This window comes from Trachymyrmex septentrionalis, unplaced genomic scaffold (genome assembly GCF_001594115.1).
Source record: "Trachymyrmex septentrionalis isolate Tsep2-gDNA-1 unplaced genomic scaffold, Tsep1.0 scaffold114, whole genome shotgun sequence".
Classification (NCBI taxonomy): domain Eukaryota; kingdom Metazoa; phylum Arthropoda; class Insecta; order Hymenoptera; family Formicidae; genus Trachymyrmex; species Trachymyrmex septentrionalis.
In genome coordinates, this window is record NW_017304269.1 from 611,870 (window position 1) to 613,897 (window position 2,028).

Consider the following 2,028-nt stretch of genomic DNA (forward strand, 5'->3'; position numbering starts at 1 on the left):
ATTAGTTTCTTATATACAAATTTCCAGAAACTTGATATTCAGCAAGTTTTTTGGAGGTCGTCGTTAATAATAGATTTGTTTGCATTGTGTGCTCCAACATGCTTTTATCATAACTCCTAAGCGCTCATTGAAGTGAGTAGGAACTATAGTAGGAGCATGTTGGAGCACATATGACGCAAACAAATCTAATATATAATAATAATCCAAAAAATTAAGAAAATCATAGAAATATATATTGGATGGAACATAATAAAAATATTTTTTTAGCAGGCAAATCTTACGGCAAAAACACAAAGTGTCTTTGTGACACAGCAGAGTGTCGAAAGGTCACTCAGTCCAGAGGAGGAACAGCCGTTTCAGTAAACGTATATATATATATATAATATAAAGTATAAAGTATATAAGTGACAAGAGACGAAAATAGAACTTCCAAATACTTCCTTATACAGTTAATACATTACATATGTGTGTGTGTGTGTGTATATATATATACACACATATATATGTATATGTGTATATACATAAGAGAAAATATTTCTAAATAAAAAATAAACTTTTACAAAGATATTGAATCAAGGAGCTTCTTCTTGTATATTTTTAATTTTGAAATCTAATGAATTCTCTTTATTCAATTATGAATTTTTCTATCTATCTATGTATAACAAATACGTTTTTTATTAAGAAAAATATAAAAGATTTATTATGTTTAACAAAATTAATATTATAAAAATAGATTTTATATTATATAGTATTTTCTTTATTATAGCTATAATTACAATTTTGTTTATTGTGTTGCACATTGTGTAACTAAATACATATTAATTCTAAATAAAATTATTCTCTACTTTTTGTAAAGACTGTTGTCGATTGCTTTTGCTTCGTCGGATTAAATTTAAACGTCTTCACTATGGGACCCATACCCGCCTTATTAAACTGTGCTGCATCTGCTCGTTCTCTATCAGATAGCTGCTTTGTTATCATGACGTTTGTGTAAGCTAAAATGGATATAATGCAGATTTTTAAGGTATCATACTTTTATAAAATACATATGAGTAATAGTTTATTTGTATACGTAACTGATTATTTATATTTGCCCACTATTTTTGCAGTTATATAGTTAAACATCACCGGTGTATACATTATATATATTAACAAACATTCACTTTCTCAAAATATTGATTATTTTCCAACATATGTGATATATCAGTCGCGCGCGAGTTGTCTTATTTAGATGTGTTTACTGTTTGCTCTCTTCGGCTCTTTTTCCATCTGATTTTCTAGCAACATTATATTGGAAGTTTCTTTGGAGAATCTTTCGTCTGTCTCTGGTGGCGATTTCATCCATCTGCCCTGCATCTAGCTTTTCAAGTCTGCTTCTGTATCTGTGAGCTGTTTGACTGCTTTACTACATTCTTTGTCATTGGATAATCATTTGGCCGGCTGCTCTGTGGCTGTTGTCGCGCACGACTATTAAAGACTGCATCTGTTCCCTGAGGGGGGGGAGGGGGGGCTGGGTCAGCATTGGCAGCACGACTCATCGCATTTTGAGCTGCATTTGGCGGTGGTTACATTACGATTTATTGGTGAAGTTAATTTTATTCAAATTAACTACGTAAGATACATAAGACTGTTTTGCTTTGTTTCTTTGTCCTTATCTATATATTTCAAATTGATTAACGCTTGTATTGTTTCGTCTAGGTCGCTTATCATTAAATTCATGTAGATAATTAAAAGAAATGAATGGCTTGCTGCAGTTCGTAAACACAAAATCATTACGCGTGATATTAAAGGATCACGGCCTTCCGATAGAATCTCTATATACGAGCGATTTACCGCTTTCGAGAGGCTTGCCTTGAGGAAGGCTAGAACTCTTGCCCATTCTTACAACGTGAGGCGTGTCTGGATGTGTCGTGGCATAATCTATTTTAGAGAATCCGATAATTCTCAAATTCTCAAATTCTCTTCTATGGAGTATATTTCATTAAGATGATCTTTACGGCTCGCCAAGCTACGCCTCTGTCGTTGTCG

General features: G+C 32.6%; 2 protein-coding genes across 3 annotated transcripts in view; one reads left to right on the forward strand and one right to left on the reverse strand.

Moving 5' to 3' along the window:
• LOC108753186 (transcription initiation factor TFIID subunit 6-like) overlaps positions 1 to 438 on the forward strand; it is a 5,517-nt gene extending 5,079 nt beyond the window's left edge. The window contains exon 9 of one of the 2 annotated variants that reach the window (XM_018494567.1): positions 268 to 438. In XM_018494567.1, coding sequence (XP_018350069.1) covers positions 268 to 363 — 96 coding nt within the window. In that variant the 3' untranslated portion in view covers positions 364 to 438. The remainder of the gene's footprint in view (positions 1 to 267) is intronic. The other variant, XM_018494575.1, reaches the window with a different exon arrangement.
• Positions 439 to 787: 349 nt separating this feature from the next.
• Positions 788 to 2,028, reverse strand: part of LOC108753767 (mitochondrial inner membrane protein OXA1L) — a 9,542-nt gene continuing 8,301 nt past the window's right edge. The window contains exon 8 of the mRNA XM_018495653.1: positions 788 to 995. Within this exon, the coding sequence (XP_018351155.1) occupies positions 835 to 995 (161 nt within the window). The 3' untranslated portion in view covers positions 788 to 834. The remainder of the gene's footprint in view (positions 996 to 2,028) is intronic.